The 16,335-nt window shown below is 49.7% G+C and overlaps 1 protein-coding gene across 1 annotated transcript in view; it reads left to right on the plus strand.

The window, feature by feature from the left end:
• CFAP47 (cilia and flagella associated protein 47) overlaps positions 1-16,335 on the plus strand; it is a 1,083,264-nt gene that overhangs the window by 311,282 nt on the left and 755,647 nt on the right. Inside the window, 1 exon segment of the mRNA XM_030202357.1 lies at positions 10,108-10,336. Coding sequence (XP_030058217.1) covers positions 10,108-10,336 — 229 coding nt within the window.

The following is a 16,335-nucleotide window of genomic DNA, read 5'->3' on the forward strand; positions in this document are numbered from 1 at the left end:
AGGAGTGGCCTAGTGGTTAGGGTGGTGGACTTTGGTCCTGGGGAACTGAGGAGAGTTCAATTCCCACTTCAGGCACAGGCAGCTCCTTGTGACTCTGGGCAAGTCACTTAACCCTCTATTGCCCCATGTAAGCCGCATTGAGCCTGCTCTGAGTGGGAAAGCGCGGGGTACAAATGTAACAAAAGTAAAATAGATACTATTGGAGATTCTACATGGAATGTTGCTACTATTGGAGATTCTACATGGAATGTTGCTATTCCACTAGCAACATTCCATGTAGAAGCCTGCGCGGCCACATTGGTGATCTGCAAGGGCCGACTTCTACATGGAATGTTGCTAGTGGAATAGCAACATTCCATGTAGAATCTCAAATAGTAGCAACAGTGGAGGAGTGGCCTAGTGGTTAGGGTGGTGGACTTTGGTCCTGAGGAACTGAGTTCAATTCCCACTTCAGGCAGCTCCTTGTGACTCTGGGCAAGTCACTTAACCCTCCATTGCCCATGTAAGCCGCATTGAGCCTCCCATGAGTGGGAAAGCGCGGGGTACAAATGTAATAAAAATTTTTTAAAAATATGCGCATATTTTTCATAGCACCTCTTGTACAGGTAGACTTATATATGGCCAGAGTCTGGGTGGGGCATGAACAGGACTCACGCATGTGCAACTTATTGATTTTATTTATTTATTTATTTATTGCATTTGTACCCCTCATTTTTCCACCTATCTGCAGGCTCAATGTGGCTTACGTAGTACTGTCAAGGCGTTTGCCCAGTCGGTGGATAACAAATACAAAGTTGTATAGTGATCGTATGAGGTATAAGTGGAGGGTCGGAATGGATGAAGATTGCGTGATGTCTTGTTCGATCATAGTCATGCTGTGTTGGTAGATGAAGAGGGTTACGTGGGGTCGTTGGGGTAGGCCTTTTTGAAGAGGTTGGTTTTTAGTGATTTCCTGAAGTCACGTGGTCGTGGATTGTTTTCACAGCTTTTGGGAGCCCATTCCATAGTTGTGCGCTTATGTAGGAGAAGCCGGCTGCGTAAGTTGTTTTATGTATTTTTCCCATTGATAGCCTTCCAGTAAAAACATTCACAATAATTACATAAAACCAAAGGGGTCAAAGGGTAAATAGTCCTGGTCTTGATATACCGCCTTTCTGTGATACAGCCAAAGTGGTTTACATATTCTATGCAGGTACTTTTCCTACTGGGCTCACAATCTGTTTTTGTACCTGGGGCAATTCTATGAAGGGCACATATTCTATAAAAGGCACGTTTTAGTTCCACTTCCCAGCTCTGGGTGGCTTCTTCCTCAGATGAGATGCTTGTCTTTAAGTTTCTTTATAGTGGTGGATCCCAGGAACTTTCTTTCTGTCCCCTCCTTCTATTCAGGGCTGAATTTTCTGTAACCTCATTAGTATCTCCTCCTGCTACTACTACTTATCATTTCTTTCTCCGAGGACAAGCAGGCTGCTTGTTCTCACGACTGGGTGACGTCCGCGGCAGCCCCCACCAACCGGAAATAAGCTTCGCGGGACGGTCAGCACGCAGGGCACGCCCACCGCGCATGCGCGGCCGTCTTCCCGCCCGTGCGCGACCGCTCCCGCCAGTTACTTTTTTTCCGCGACTGAGAGAGTTGTGTTTTCCCCTCTCTCTCGTTTCAGCCGCCGGATTTTTTCGACCGCGTTTACGCGGATCGTCGCTTTTGGCCTGTTCGGCCTCTTCTTTTTCTTCTTCTTTTATTAAAAAAAAAAAAAAAAAAAAAGAATTTTGCGCGTGTGGAGCACGCGCTCCTTCTTTTCCCTCGCTTTCTAGCGGGGACGCCTCGTGCGGCCTAGTGGCCGCTCGGTCGGTTACAATTTTCGTGGTGTGATTTTAGCCACCATTGCCGACTTTGACTTCGCCGACGCGATTTTTCCGTCGATGTCCTCGAAGGTCCCGAGTGGATTTAAAAAGTGTGGTCGCTGCGGCCGGCCGATCTCGCAGACCGACACCCACGCTTGGTGCCTCCAGTGCCTCGGGCCGGAGCACAATCTCAAGTCGTGCGTTTTGTGTCTCGGTCTCCGGAAACGGACTCAGGTTGCGAGGCAAGTTCTGCGGGACCGTCTTTTTGGAACTTGCGCCGGCCCCTCGACGTCGACCTCGACGGCATCGGTATCGAAGACCGGTTCTTCGGTACCGGTATCGATGCCCGAGACATCGGCACCGATGGCAGCGACCCCAGGAGAACAGGTCCCGTCGGCCCGCCGGTCCGCCGGCGAGAGTGGGGTAGAGAGACCGCGTGGGCAGTCGGCCCCGGTCACTCCCTCAACTCGTGAGCCACGGGACCGAACCCTGTCGGACCCGGTACCCCGAGACCGAGGGGGATCGACCTCCTCCTCCTCCATGCCCTCCGGCACCGGTGACGTGCACCGGAAAAAAGACAAGAAGCGCCGTCACCGGGAGCCCTCGGTGCACCCTGCAGAGGAGTCGACGCCGAAGCGTCATCGCAGAGAGGAGAGATCTCCGTCGGTGGTTGAGGTACCGACGCGTCGGGGTTCCGGCACCTCGGTGCCATCTCCTGGCCCCCAGCAGCTTCCGGCACCGACACCCTTACCGGCCCCACCGCCTTTCCCGGCAGCGGGCCTGGACGAGTGCCTCAGAGCCATCCTTCCGGGGATCCTGGAAGGGCTGATGCGCCAGGCTGTGCCGGCGCCGGGGGTGCTTGCGCCCTCGGCGCCGATGACTGTGGCGCCGGCGAGCTCTAGCCCGGCGCCGGGGCAGTCGACACCGCCGCCGCTTGCGGTGCCGGTCTCGACAGCCACGCAGGTGGAGTCCCCGTCGACGTCGATGGAGGGAGCTCCGTCCCCGCCGGCGCGGGAGTCCACCGCTCGACGACACCGAGACCTTGGTGCCTCGACGTCGAGCCGGGCCCGGTACCGGACTCAGCTACATGAGCTAATGTCCGATACCGAGGACGAGGACTCGTGGGGGGAAGAGGAGGACCCGAGATATTTCTCCTCCGAGGAGTCTACAGGCCTTCCCTCGGACCCCACGCCGTCACCGGAGAGGAAGCTCTCACCTCCTGAGAGTCTCTCCTTTGCCTCCTTTGTGCGGGATATGTCTATAAGCATTCCCTTTCCCGTGGTCTCTGTGGAAGAGCCGAGGGCCGAGATGCTCGAGGTCCTCGACTATCCATCACCACCTAGAGAGTCCTCCACGGTACCGCTGCACAATGTCCTGAAGGAGACGCTGCTCCGGAACTGGGTGCGACCACTAACTAATCCCACCATTCCCAAGAAAGCAGAGTCCCAGTACAGGATCCACTCTGACCCAGAGCTCATGCGGCCCCAGTTGCCCCATGACTCAGCGGTCGTGGATTCTGCTCTCAAGAGGGCACGGAGTTCGAGGGATACCGCCTCGGCGCCCCCGGGGCGGGAGTCTCGCACTCTGGACTCATTTGGGAGGAAGGCCTACCAATCCTCCATGCTCGTGACCCGCATCCAATCTTACCTGCTCTATATGAGCATCCACATGCGGACCTATGTGCAACAGCTGGCGGACCTGGTCGATAAGCTCCCGCCGGAGCAGTCCAGGCCTTATCAGGAGGTGGTCAGGCAGCTGAAGGCGTGCAGAAAGTTCCTGTCCAGGGGGATTTTTGACACCTGTGACGTGGCATCTCGTGCTGCGGCCCAAGGTATAGTGATGCGCAGGCTCTCATGGCTGCGTGCCTCTGACCTGGACAACCGCACCCAGCAGAGACTGGCTGACGTCCCTTGCCGGGGGGATAACATTTTCGGTGAGAAGGTCGAGCAGATGGTGGACCAACTGCATCAGCGGGAAACCGCTCTCGACAAGCTCTCCCACCGGGCGCCTTCAGCACCCGCCCCCACGGGTGGGCGTTTTTTCCCGGGCACGGCAGGCTGCACCCTATTCTTTTGCAAAGCGTAGGTACAACCAGCCGGCCCGAAGGCCTCGTCAGGCACAGGGACAGCCCCAGCGCGCTCGTTCTCGTCAACAGCGTGCGCCTAAGCAGCCCCCTGCGCCTCCACAGCAAAAGCCGGGGACGGGCTTTTGACTGGATCCACGGGAACATAGCCGCCCTACAAGTGTCCGTACCGGACGATCTGCCGGTCGGAGGGAGGTTAAAATTTTTCACCAAAGGTGGCCTCTCATAACCTCCGACCAGTGGGTTCTCCAAATAGTGCGGTGCGGATACGCCCTGAATTTGGCATCCCTGCCTCCAAATTGTCCTCCGGGAGCTCAGTCTTTCAGCTCCCATCACAAGCAGGTACTTGCAGAGGAACTCTCCGCCCTTCTCAGCGCCAATGCGGTCGAGCCCGTACCACCCGGGCAGGAAGGGCAGGGATTCTATTCCAGGTACTTCCTTGTGGAAAAGAAAACAGGGGGGATGCGTCCCATCCTAGACCTGAGAGGCCTGAACAAATTCCTGGTCAAAGAAAAGTTCAGGATGCTTTCCTTGGGCACCCTTCTGCCAATGATTCAGAAAAACGATTGGCTATGTTCCCTGGATTTAAAGGACGCATACACTCACATCCCGATACTGCCAGCTCACAGGCAGTATCTCAGATTCCGACTGGGCGCACGGCACTTTCAGTATTGTGTGCTGCCCTTTGGGCTCGCCTCTGCCCCACGAGTGTTTACCAAGTGCCTCGTGGTGGTAGCGGCCTATCTACGCAAGCTGGGAGTGCACGTGTTCCCATATCTCGACGATTGGCTGGTCAAGAACACCTCGGAGGCAGGAGCCCTCCGGTCCATGCAGTGCACTATCCAACTTCTGGAGCTGCTGGGGTTTGTGATAAATTACCCAAAGTCCCATCTCCAGCCAACTCAGTCTCTGGAATTCATAGGAGCGCTGCTGAATTCCCAGACAGCTCAGGCCTACCTTCCCGAAGCGAGGGCCACCAATCTCTTGACCCTGGCTTCGCAGACCAGAGCGTCTCAGCAGATCACAGCTCGGCAGATGTTGAGACTTCTGGGTCATATGGCCTCCACAGTTCATGTGACTCCCATGGCTCGTCTTCACATGAGATCTGCTCAATGGACCCTAGCTTCCCAGTGGTTCCAGGCCACCGGGAATCTAGAAGATGTCATCCGCCTCTCCACCAGTTGCCGCACTTCACTGCTCTGGTGGACCATCCGGACCAATTTGATCCTGGGACGCCCATTCCAAATTCCGCAGCCCACGAAAGTGCTGACGACGGATGCATCTCGCCTGGGGTGGGGAGCCCATGTCGATGGGCTCCACACTCAGGGTCTGTGGTCCCTCCAGGAAAAGGATCTGCAGATCAACCTCCTGGAGCTCCGGGCGATCTGGAACGCACTGAAGGCTTTCAGAGATCGGCTGTCCTGTCAAATTATCCAAATTCGGACAGACAATCAGGTTGCAATGTATTACGTCAACAAGCAGGGGGGCACCGGATCTCGCCCCCTGTGCCAGGAGGCCGTCGGGATGTGGCGTTGGGCGTGTCGGTTCGGCATGCTCCTCCAAGCCACGTACCTGGCAGGCGTAAACAACAGTCTGGCCGACAGACTGAGCAGAGTCATGCAACCGCACGAGTGGTCGCTCCATGCCAGAGTGGTACGCAAGATCTTCCGAGCGTGGGGCACCCCCTCGGTGGACCTTTTCGCCTCTCAGACCAACCACAAGCTGCCTCTGTTCTGTTCCAGACTTCAGGCACACGGCAGGCTAGCGTCGGATGCCTTTCTCCTCCATTGGGGGACCGGCCTCCTGTATGCTTATCCTCCCATACCTTTGGTGGGGAAGACCTTACTGAAGCTCAGGCAAGACCGCGGCACCATGATTCTGATCGCGCCCTTTTGGCCCCGTCAGATCTGGTTCCCTCTTCTTCTGGAGTTGTCCTCCGAAGAACCGTGGAGATTGGAGTGTTTTCCGACTCTCATTTCGCAGAACGACGGAGCGTTGCTGCACCCCAACCTTCAATCCCTGGCTCTCACGGCCTGGATGTTGAGGGCGTAGACTTCGCTGCGTTGGGTCTGTCTGAGGGTGTCTCCCGGGTCTTGCTTGCCTCTAGGAAGGATTCCACTAAAAAGAGTTACTTTTTCAAGTGGAGGAGGTTTGTCGTGTGGTGTGAGAGCATGGCCCTAGAACCTCGTTCTTGCCCTGCACAGAACCTGCTTGAATACCTTCTGCACTTATCAGAGTCTGGCCTCAAGACCAACTCAGTAAGGAATCACCTTAGTGCGATTAGTGCTTACCATTATCGTGTGGAAGGAAAAGCCATCTCTGGAGAGCCTTTAGTCGTTCGATTCATGAGAGGCTTGCTTTTGTCAAAGCCCCCTATCAAGCCTCCTGTTGTGTCATGGGATCTCAACGTCGTCCTCACCCAGCTGATGAAACCTCCTTTTGAGCCACTGAATACCTGCCATCTGAAGTACTTGACCTGGAAGGTCATTTTCTTGGTGGCAGTTACTTCAGCTCGTAGGGTCAGTGAGCTTCAAGCCCTAGTAGCTCATGCTCCATATACCAAATTTCATCACAACAGAGTAGTGCTCCGCACCCACCCAAAGTTCCTGCCGAAGGTGGTGTCGGAGTTCCATCTTAACCAGTCAATTGTCTTGCCAACATTCTTCCCCAGGCCGCATACCCGCCCTGCTGAACGTCAGTTGCACACATTGGACTGCAAGAGAGCATTGGCCTTCTACTTGGAGCGGACACAGCCCAACAGACAGTCCGCCCAATTGTTTGTTTCTTTCGACCCTAACAGGCTAGGGGTCGCTGTCGGGAAACGCACCATCTCTAATTGGCTAGCAGATTGCATTTCCTTCACTTACGCCCAGGCTGGGCTGACTCTTGAGGGTCATGTCACGGCTCATAGTGTCAGAGCCATGGCAGCGTCAGTGGCCCACTTGAAGTCAGCCACTATTGAAGAGATCTGCAAGGCTGCGACGTGGTCATCTGTCCACACATTCACATCTCATTACTGCCTCCAGCAGGATACCCGACGCGACAGTCGGTTCGGGCAGTCGGTGCTGCAGAATCTGTTTGGGGTGTAAATCCAACTCCACCCTCCAGGACCCGAATTTATTCTGGTCAGGCTGCACTCTCAGTTAGTTGTTCTTCGTAGGTCAATTTCTGTTATACCCTCGCCGTTGCGAGGTTCAATTGACCTGGGTTCTTGTTTTGAGTGAGCCTGAGAGCTAGGGATACCCCAGTCGTGAGAACAAGCAGCCTGCTTGTCCTCGGAGAAAGGGTATGATACATACCTGTAGCAGTTGTTCTCCGAGGACAGCAGGCTGATTGTTCTCACCTTCCCTCCCTCCTCCCCTTTGGAGTTGTGTGTTTCATATTTTTTTTGCTAGTCATTCAACTGGCGGGAGCGGTCGCGCACGGGCGGGAAGACGGCCGCGCATGCGCGGTGGGCGTGCCCTGCGTGCTGACCGTCCCGCGAAGCTTATTTCCGGTTGGTGGGGGCTGCCGCGGACGTCACCCAGTCGTGAGAACAATCAGCCTGCTGTCCTCGGAGAACAACTGCTACAGGTATGTATCATACCCTATAGCGCTACTAGACGTACGCAGTGCTGTACACTTGAACATGAAGAGACAGTCCCTGCTCCACAGAGCTTACAATCTAATTAGGACAGACAAACAGGACAATAAGGGATAAGGACAAAGAGTTTCAAGATTCTGGAATCCCAAAGAGTAACAAGGTTCCAGAATCCCAAAGAGTAGCAACATTCTGTGCAGAGTCCCAGAGTAGCGAGATTCCGGAATCCCAAAGACTCCTATTACTACTTATGATTTCTACTAGACGTACGCAGCGCTGTACACTTGAACATAAGTACATAAGTACATAAGTAGTGCCATACTGGGAAAGACCAAAGGTCCATCTAGCCCAGCATCCTGTCACCGACAGTGGCCAATCCAGGTCAAGGGCACCTGGCACGCTCCCCAAACGTAAAAACATTCCAGACAAGTTATACCTAAAAATGCGGAATTTTTCCAAGTCCATTTAATAGCGGTCTATGGACTTGTCCTTTAGGAATCTATCTAACCCCTTTTTAAACTCCGTCAAGCTAACCGCCCGTACCACGTTCTCCGGCAATGAATTCCAGAGTCTAATTACACGTTGGGTGAAGAAAAATTTTCTCCGATTCGTTTTAAATTTACCACACTGTAGCTTCAACTCATGCCCTGAAGAGACAGTCCCTGCTCTATAGAGCTTACAATCTAATTAGGACAGACAAACAGGACAAATAAGAGATAAGGGAATATTAAAGTGAGGATGATAAAATAAGACTTCTGAACAAGTGAATAAGGGTTAGGAGTTAAAAGCAGCATCAGAAAGGTGGGTTTTTAGCTTAGATTTGAAGACAGCCAGAGATGGAGCTTGACATACCGGCTCAGGAAGTCTATTCCAGGCATATGGAGCAGCAAGATAAAAGGAACGGAGTCTGGAGTTAGCAGTGGAGGAGAAGGCTGCAGATAAGAGAGATTTACCCAGTGAACGGAGTTGCCGGGGAGGAGTGTAGGGAGAGATGAGAGTGGAGAGGTACTGAGGAGCTGCAGAGTGAATGCACTTATAGGTCAATAAGAGGAGTTTCAACAATAAGTAGAAATCAAACAAAATAAAACATGGAAAAGAAAATAAGATGATACCTTTTTTATTGGACATAACTTAATACATTTTTCGATTAGCTTTCGAAGGTTGCCCTTCTTCATCAGATCGGAAATAAGCAAATGTGTTAGCAGATAGTATATATAAGAGAGTAATGCTTTGATGTTTCTCTTATATATACTATCTGCTAACACATTTGCTTATTTCTGATCTGACGAAGAAGGGCAACCTTCGAAAGCTAATCAAGAAATGTATTAAGTTATGTCCAATAAAAAAGGTATCATCTTATTTTCTTTTCCATGTTTTATTTTGTTTGATTTCTATTGATAACCTTTAAGAGTGGACTAACATGGCTACCACACCTCTCTATTTAACAATAAGTAGGAGTTTCTCCTACTGCATTCTCCTTAATTCCCCTCTGCAGTATGTGGTGGTTGGCTGGTTCCTCATTCCAGCTTACACCAAGTGGCTAGTGCAGCAGCTTCATCAGCTCTGTGTCACTGCCTTCCACTCCTTACTGCTCCATTTGCAATGGCTGGGCTAGCCGAGGACACTCTTCCCTTTGCTGTATGGTACAATGGCCGGGGAAGAAGAGCCAAAGACAAAAAAAAAAAAATCCAGTTTTGGCTAGGTCTGTAGTTTCCCTCCAAGAGGGGTTTCCTCCCACCTTTACTTCACTGGTTAGGAGAGCCCTTCCCTTGTTCCAGAAGCAGAGGGGGTCTTTGCAAGATAAAGTCCAGTTCTTTAATAGTACCACTAGAGGTCTCTGTGCTCCTTAAGGGAGCAGAACCCTAGAGCTGTCTGCATAAGCATTTACAGTACTACAAAATCTCTGATATGCATTTTGATTTCTGTAGCCTACAGTAGGTGTGTGTGATATTTAATGCATTTTCAATACTTGAAATGCTGCAGACCACCAACTTATGACTGCTGTTTCACTAACAGAGATCGTGATTTCAAACTGAGTGAGTCTACCGGGGCAAAATAAATAATACCAAAGTACAGTATCTGTTGAAAAGCAGATTAATCAAAGCAATTATGGGAATTTAAAACCCCACTATTTTCTTTAGCATTGAATATTTTCAATATATAAACTGTGGGTTTGATATTCAGCCAGCGGCACGTTAAACCTGGATATTCAATGCGGGACATTTCTGATGACCGGCATTGACTGTCCGGGGTTCGTTTAACCACTGTGCCGATATTCAGCGCTAACCGGTTAACTTTTTAGCGGTTACAGATAGGACAGCTATTTATGCAGTCCTATTTGACTTCTAAACTTATCTGTTTAGGTACTGAATATCGGCACCTAACCACATAAATCACGCAATATAGCCGGTTATGCACTGAGCGCTAACTGACAATAATCTCGGAGAGAACTGATTATCTCTGTGCTGAATTTTATCAGTGGGGCACTGATATGCTATTTAACCGGTGAGCAGCCGCGTCTGGCCAGTTAAATAGTGTTGAATAGAGGTGGTGGGGGGGTATTTTAATGTAGATTTTTAATTTTTTTTTCTTTGCTGATTAGACCCCAGCTTTGAAAATTTTGCTGATGCTGGAAAGATGAAGAATGATGAAGCTGATGACCAAGGCCAGGGAAGGAAGGAAAGGTTTGAACTCTCCTTTTTTCCTGAAGAGGACACAGAGGAATGGATCTTCTTTCAGCGAGTGGTCGCTGTAGTTCAGATGTGGTTCAGTCTGTTTGGTTGGCCCGAAGGCAGTAATCCTATTTCTATTCCACAGTCTCTGAGAAAGAGGTATTGTATTTCTATTGTTCTTCATGGGAAAGAGCATGCTTATGTAATGATTAGAACTGCCTCACCCGTTTGGGCAGCGGAAGCCAGGGGCTCTCTCTACTATCCTGGATAGAACTGCATATCTCCTCTAGATACTTAATTACCCCAACCTTGAATCTGCTCATGACAGGCTTACACCGTCAGGCAGTAGCAACCTCCCCAATTAGAAAGGAGCCCAGTATTCAGTAGATAGAGTAATATAGTTTATTAGCTTTGTCATCTCAGCCAAAGACGGTACAGGCAAGCAGGTATTCATAAGATGGTACCGCAGTTCACGACACATCTCTCTCTCCAACCTTCTGAAGACTTCTCTTGTAGCCTTCCTTCTCCCTTCTGATTTAATACCTCTCAGACTGCTGCTTATATACAATTTTTCTTCACTTATGACTTTACAGCTCATCAGAGAAGGTGTCAAGTGGGGCACCCAGAAGTGTGAACATATGTCATTACTGCCAGCTTTTGCAAAATATTAATTGCCAAGTTATATACTAGTCAGTATTTAACCGGCAGCAGTCAGTGTTTTTAAATGGCTACTTCAGCGCCGGACCATGTCTGGACGCTGGCATTGAATATCCAGGTATGATTAAACATGTCTTGGACGCATAAAACACTTATGTGGGTTCTGGCTGAAAATGACCCGGGATCCACATAAAGGGACATCAGATCCCCTCCCCCCAACATGAGCCATTTCCTCCTTCCAACACATGCTCTGCCCCCCCAACATGACCTGATAAACCCCTCCCAATCCCCCCAACCAGACAAGCATCATCCAACATGACCTGATTTTCCTCCCCAACCAGAGAACCTACCCCACGTTCCAGTAGACCCTCCGAGCCTATTTGACCATCCCCGTTGGTGCTGTGGGTGATTAGGTAGGAATGAACCTCCATTCGCTCCTGCCTTTGAAGCACCAGAGATGGTTGGGTGGGGGGCACTGGGAATTGGGGGAAAAGGAGCTTTGATGTTTGTGGGGTCTAGGAGGGGTTAGAGTCCTGTAGGTGGATCAGGAAATCAGAGGCAACAATGCAAGGCATAGGCTGGTACATAGAAGCTCCCACATAGCTAAGCAGGCAGAGATAGGACTGCTTTTTGTGGGGTCCTATCTGCCCACTCATCTATGGGGGCACTGGCACTGAATATTGCTGGCACCACAGAACTGCCGGTTCCTCCGTCCCCATAATGCTTTCTCCTGCCTGGTTAAGTGCTGCGAAATATCAGCAGCCACCCCCCCCCCCCTCAGTGTGATTTACGTGTGCAGGAGCCTCTCCTTTTGAATATTGACCCCAAACTATACTATATATCAGACCTTGAGGAAGTGTCCCACTGCCAAATTGTTGATCTGTATTATGAGCAAGAGTCAGAAATGAGCCCACACATTGGCTGACTAGCAATCTCTGAGCCAACAGGAAAGCAATGAGGAACGTTAATAATATGTGTTAAACCAGTGATGTGTGTCAAATGCAAGGACTTCTGATGCCATACTCGACTGTACTCCACCCTACTGTACTCATGATGCCCTATGCTTGGAACAACCTTCCTGAGCCCTTACGCCAAGCCCCCTCCCTGCCCATCTTCAAGTCTTTGCTTAAAACCCACCTCTTCAATGCTGCGTTCGGCACCTAACTCTTACCGTTCAGTAAATCCAGACTGACCCAATTTGACCGCCCCTATCGGACTGTCCGTTCACTTGTCTCTTAGATTGTAAGCTCCTTGAGCAGGGACCGTCCCACTATGTTAAATTGTACAGCGCTGCGTAACCCTAGTAGCGCTTTAGAAATGTTAAGTAGTAGTAGTAGTAGGCAAACCTTCAGCCATGTGCCCCCTCCTGCCTCCACCCTTATCCCCAGTGGACAGCGGGAAGCTGTACCCCCCCCCTCACTGGATGGCTTGCAGTTCAAGGCCCTCTTCCCCTTCGTACAATGTCCATTATCTCTCTTTGTCCGTATTCTCTCCCCCCTCTCTCTTTAGTCTCCAACATCTCTGTTATTGCTTCTTTTCTTCCTTCCACCTCCTCCCTAACCTGCAATATGTTCAGCTCTTATCTCCCTTCTTATGGGACAGTGATGCTTAAGTTGGCAAGTATAGAAGATGTGTGATGGCCAGTGTGGGGCCTTGAGCAGCTGCACATATGTTTCGGAGCGGGGTAGGAACCGGCAGATCATGAGAACTCGCAGATTCTCAAGACCCCGTGCCAGCCACCATGCATTTTCTTTAGCTGCTGAGTGCTGCGTTGCACCCCAGAAAAAGGGAGGAAAGGTCTGAACACATCGGGCTGAAGAGAGGGAAGGAAGGAGAGGAACCTGAGGACGAAGTGCCGATGCTGCCCCCTGCCCAGTCTACCTAGTGGATGAGCCAACACTGGTTAAATGGCAAAACTGTGCATTATGTGCCCTTAACTCAGAATGTTTGAGAAGCAAAGCAGGCAAATGCATTCAAAACAGTTGATTACTAAGCTAAATTCATTTTGCAGCTTGTATTCAACTTTGCAATCTATTATTCATGGAAATACAGTATAATGCCACCTTTGAAATGGAATTATCTCTCCTCCCCAAGAGCATTGGGCCCCTAACGCAGAGCCTGATGGTCCCTGGGAACCTCTTAAAAGGGCTGGTGCTGTGAAAATTTACCCCCAATCCACAGATCCAACTTCCTTGTTAGGTATTGGTGGTGGGGGGCATTAGTGACCAGGGATTGCTCCTGCCACCCCAGTATCCACCACAGAAACACCTGGTAGTACTGAAGGATTCAGGGAGTCGGGGGGGGGGGGCAGGGTTATTTTAGAAGGCGGTTACAGGGAAGGGGTCTTGGATGAAGGGATCAGTGTGTGGGGGTGTTACCAACACTAGCCTTTTAAAAGATTGTGAGCCTGACTTGCAGGCCGATGCTCAGAATTCCGGGGCTTTAGCGAACAGAGCCAGGGAATAGCACAGGAACAGCGCAGAAAAATAGCTCCCCAATGCTTAACATTAATTGCATGCAAATAATATGCGAGTTATGAGTCCAAAAGTAAGGGGGAGGAATGTGCCTGTTACATGTGCACAAGAGTTTTGCAGTAAGTACAGCTCTTGTGCAAATGCCCAGGCAAACCCAGAAGTGAAGGTTACATTGGCGCCGTTCCTTTGTGCCTTTGAATATAAGCCTTTCAAATTGTTTTTCACTGGAAAGCTTATATTTAAGCGCAGAAAACAGGTGCCGAAGTGTGCTTTCATTTTCGGCTTTGCTCAGACTTGTACACATGTATTTCTCACTCCCAGAGATTAGGCTTCCTTCTGCTTCCAAATTCAATCAAAACTAGCAGATTTTAAGGAGAAAATCATGGGAAATCCTCTCTTCATAAACCCCAGTGCCAGCTCGAAGCTGGCATTAGGCCTTCAGCGGTAACTGCGGCTTTGTTTTATACATTGTTCTGTGAATATTGGGGAGGGAATAGGAAATGACCTCATTAACATCCATTTGAGTACATTTAAATACTATTTGCGCTCATCTTTGGCATGCACTTTGTTTCCTTCGCTAGAGCCCTCTGAGCATTCTGCGCAGATAAACGCTGGTGCTAGTCTAGCACTATATCGGCTCTAGGTCCGGCTTTAGGTTTTAAGCATCAGCACGTTGGTTCCTGATATTTTTATACTGCTGCACCCAAGAATAGATGATTGGACCCTACCTGTCCTTCCAACTATCGCCCCATCTCCCTCCTCCCTTTCCTAGCCAAGATACTTGAACGTGCTGTTCACCACCGTTGCCTTGACTTTCTTTCATCTCAAGCTATTCATGATCCACTTCAATCTGGCTTTCGCCCCCTTCATTCAACAGAAACAGCGCTTGCTAAAGTCTCCAATGATCTGTTCCTGGCCAGATCCAAAGGTCTCTATTCTATCCTCATCCTTCTCAATCTATCTGCTGCTTTTGACACTGTTGATCACAGCCTGCTCCTTGATACGCTGTCCTCACTTGGATTTCAGGGCTCTGTTCTTTCCTGGTTTTCTTCTTATCTCTCCCAGCGTGCCTTTAGTGTGTAGTCTAGTGGATCCTCCTCTACTTCTATCCCACTGTCAGTTGGTGTACCTCAGGGATCTGTCGTGGGACCTCTTCTTTTCTCCATCTATACTTCTTCCTTTGGTACTCTGATTAACACGTGAATCACTAAACCTGGGGTAAAATGTTGCATTTTCTGCAGTTTAGTAACGATCACCGTATGTGAGTGGATGTTGTGATTAGGTCTGGACGTGTTTGCTCCAAAAGGACTCAGCAGGAAAAAAAAACCCTGAAAAATAACTTTAATAAAAATGTAAGGGGTTAATATTCAGTGACTTAACTGACTGGGTAACTCGTTTGTGTGTGGGGTATCTGGTGAGATTCACTGGCACTTGAATCAGTTATTGCCGCTGAATATCACCACAGATCGCTGAACTGGCTATATTGTGGGTGGTCCTGGGGTGAAGTCAGCATTTATGTGGTTAAGGCTGATAACACTTAACTGCCTAAGTTACGTGGTCAATTCGGACCCCATAAAAGTCAGTCCTATCTTTATGCAGTTAGTTGCTGAATATTGCACTTAACTGCATAAGAGAGAGCTGGTCACAGAAACTCACATATTGAATGCTGGTGCCCGAGTGTAGCCCAGCCACTGGGCAAACTTGGTGGGCACATGTACTGTAGTCTCCAGAACCGCCCCTCCCCCTCCCGGCATCAAGTCAAAGCTTTACAGTAAATACCTGCAGCTGGTGGGGATCCTTAAGCCCCACCAGCTTCATCTCCTTCTTGCTCCAACTGGCGGCACTGACCCTGCGCTGCCCCACCCCTTTGCTCATGCTGAGTGTGTGCGGCAGGGGGAGGCCAGCGCAATGGCAGCGTGTAGACAGTGCCGTTGTGCTGGAACAAGTAGGAAACGGAGCTGTTCTTGCCAGCGGAGGACCCCCACAGCTGGTGGAGCTTGGGGATCCCCACCAGCCAATAACAAGTGCGCAAGAATCCTTCATTGAATATCCAGGAAAAATTTATTTATTTGTGACATGTAATGCCAGTGATGGCTAAAAAACGGCTCACCTCCTTTAACTGATGCAGAATGAGTATTGCTATGTTTACTACCTTTGTCTGCTGTCATTTACTACAGAAAAGGCACAGTTTTCATTTAATCCTTTAGGTAAAGGCTTCCTGGTATATTGGCTCTGTCAAAGATCCCAATTCTGTACAAAAGAAAGGAGGTGCTCTGAACCTGTTATGGGAAAATTATATGAATTGGGAGTACAATTTTCAAAGCTATCTAGCTGTGTTACAGCAGATTAATGTTCTTAGATTGCTCTGTCTGAAAATTACCTTTTCAGTGTGCATGGCCGCAGAGTTAGAGGGTATTCCCAGAGGCATATTTAAGTCAGGGAAGAAAACAATGAGTAGCATTTTCAAAAATGCATATACACTTGTCTTCCTCACTGTCCTGCATAAAATAGTTAGTGCAAAGAACTCACGTGGTTTAAATTCATATAATGAATGTGAGAATGTGGTAAAGGCGGTTAGCTTAGCGGAGTTTAAAAAGGGTCTGGACGGCTTCCTAAATGAATAGTCCATAGACCATTATTAAATTGACTTTGGGGAAAATTCACTGCTTATTTCTGGGATAAACAGCATAAAACGTTTTGTACTTTTTTGGGGTCTTGCCAGCTATTTGTATCCTGGATTGGCCACTGTTGGAAACAGGATGCTGGGCTTGATGGACTACTACTACTACTACTACTTAACATTTCTAAAGCGCTACTAGGGTTACGCAGCGCTGTACAATCTAACGTAGAAGGACAGTCCCTGCTCAAAGAGCTTACAATCTAAAGGACACGTGAACAGTCAGTCTGATAGGGGCAGTCAAATTGGGGCAGTCTGGATTTCCTGAAAGAGTTAGGTGCCGAACGCAGCATTGAAGAGGTGGGCTTTAAGCAAAGACTTGAAGATGGGCAGGGAGGGGGCTTGGCGTA

Source organism: Microcaecilia unicolor, chromosome 4 (genome assembly GCF_901765095.1).
Source record: "Microcaecilia unicolor chromosome 4, aMicUni1.1, whole genome shotgun sequence".
NCBI classification, from domain to species: Eukaryota; Metazoa; Chordata; class Amphibia; order Gymnophiona; family Siphonopidae; genus Microcaecilia; species Microcaecilia unicolor.